Raw genomic sequence first — 1,231 nt, forward strand, 5'->3', positions numbered from 1 at the left:
TTATGCTAACTAACGCGTACACAGGAGGCGCCCTTCGCATGAGGTGGCGGCCCACAGTTGAAAATGGGGCAAAATGAAATTTGAACGGTGCATTTAAGTACGATGTGTTGACCACATACAGTGTGTACACCACATATTGCAATTTTAGCGAATCGAGGCCGCCTTCGCTGCGCTCGGCAGCCAGTAGAATGCGCGCATTTGCGTTACATTAATTAACCCTAGCCCGTGACAGACAGACCAGACTCAGATGGGCTACAAATAATTAATGACGATACTAGAAATTCCTTACTGAAATTTTTCATCACAGCTGAAAAATAAATTATTCCATTCAAATATTGCCATATTATTCTCACTGCAATGTATTATTCGGAAGGCCTGTCTGTCACCAGGTTTTCTCCAAGTATAGCATATTGGACTTCTTCTTCTAACTACATGTACGAAAGTGGAGACTGCGAATTACGTGTCTTCGATTCATTTGTTTGACAAACTGAAGAACTCAAGACGATTGAGAGAAAAAATGGCTAAACAACATTTATAAAAAGCTCTTCTTCCTGCTAGCTACTCGATCATCTATCTACAGTAAGTAAATCTGAAAGTCGCCAGCAAAATGTCCCGAGCACAAACGCAAGAGTCCGAGTCCGACGACCGCTTCCGTCCTTGCCACCAGATTTCAGCTGGGCGTTGAGACCCGAAGACATTCAAAATATCTGCATGCAAAATATAAAAGTTGGTCCGGTCTTCACGCTGAAGGAGGGTCAACAGCTTTAGAAGACGACATCCATTGGGGGGTAAGTGGCGGCGTCGTCCTGGGCGACCAGAATCTGAGCCTCGTCCTCAGCTGGGTCGGACGTGTATGCAGGAGCAGGGGTGGGGGCGGACGTGTACACTGGAGCCGTCGTGTCCTCCTTGGGCAGTGTGTCCACAGGAGCAGTTGTTTCCTCTTCAGGAGCGGTCGTGTAGGCTGGAGCGGTAGTCTCCTCCTCGGGGGCGGTAGTCTCCTCCTCTGGTGCGTTGGTGTCTTCAGGGGCGGATGTGTAGGCTGGAGCGGGAGTCTCCTCCTTTGGGGCGGTAGTCTCCTCCTCTGGTGCAGTGTTGTCTTCGGGAGGCGGATGTGTACCCCTGGAGCGGTGTTCTCCTCCCTCTGGTGCAGAGGGGCCAGGGGGCAGGATGTGTACCCCTGGAGCCGGTGGTCTCCCTCCTTCTTGTGGCGTTGGATGTCTTTCAGGGGCGG

At 50.7% G+C, this 1,231-nt stretch overlaps 1 protein-coding gene across 1 annotated transcript in view; it reads right to left on the bottom strand.

Annotated features, from left to right (window-relative positions):
- Positions 1-669: 669 nt before the first annotated feature.
- PITG_06318 (uncharacterized protein) overlaps positions 670-1,231 on the bottom strand; it is a gene marked incomplete at both ends in the record, with an annotated part of 2,615 nt that continues 2,053 nt past the window's right edge. The window contains one exon of the mRNA XM_002998413.1: positions 670-1,201. Coding sequence (XP_002998459.1) covers positions 765-1,201 — 437 coding nt within the window. The remainder of the gene's footprint in view (positions 1,202-1,231) is intronic.

This window comes from Phytophthora infestans, genomic scaffold (assembly GCF_000142945.1).
Source record: "Phytophthora infestans T30-4 supercont1.8 genomic scaffold, whole genome shotgun sequence".
In the NCBI taxonomy this organism is placed as follows: Eukaryota; Oomycota; class Peronosporomycetes; order Peronosporales; family Peronosporaceae; genus Phytophthora; species Phytophthora infestans.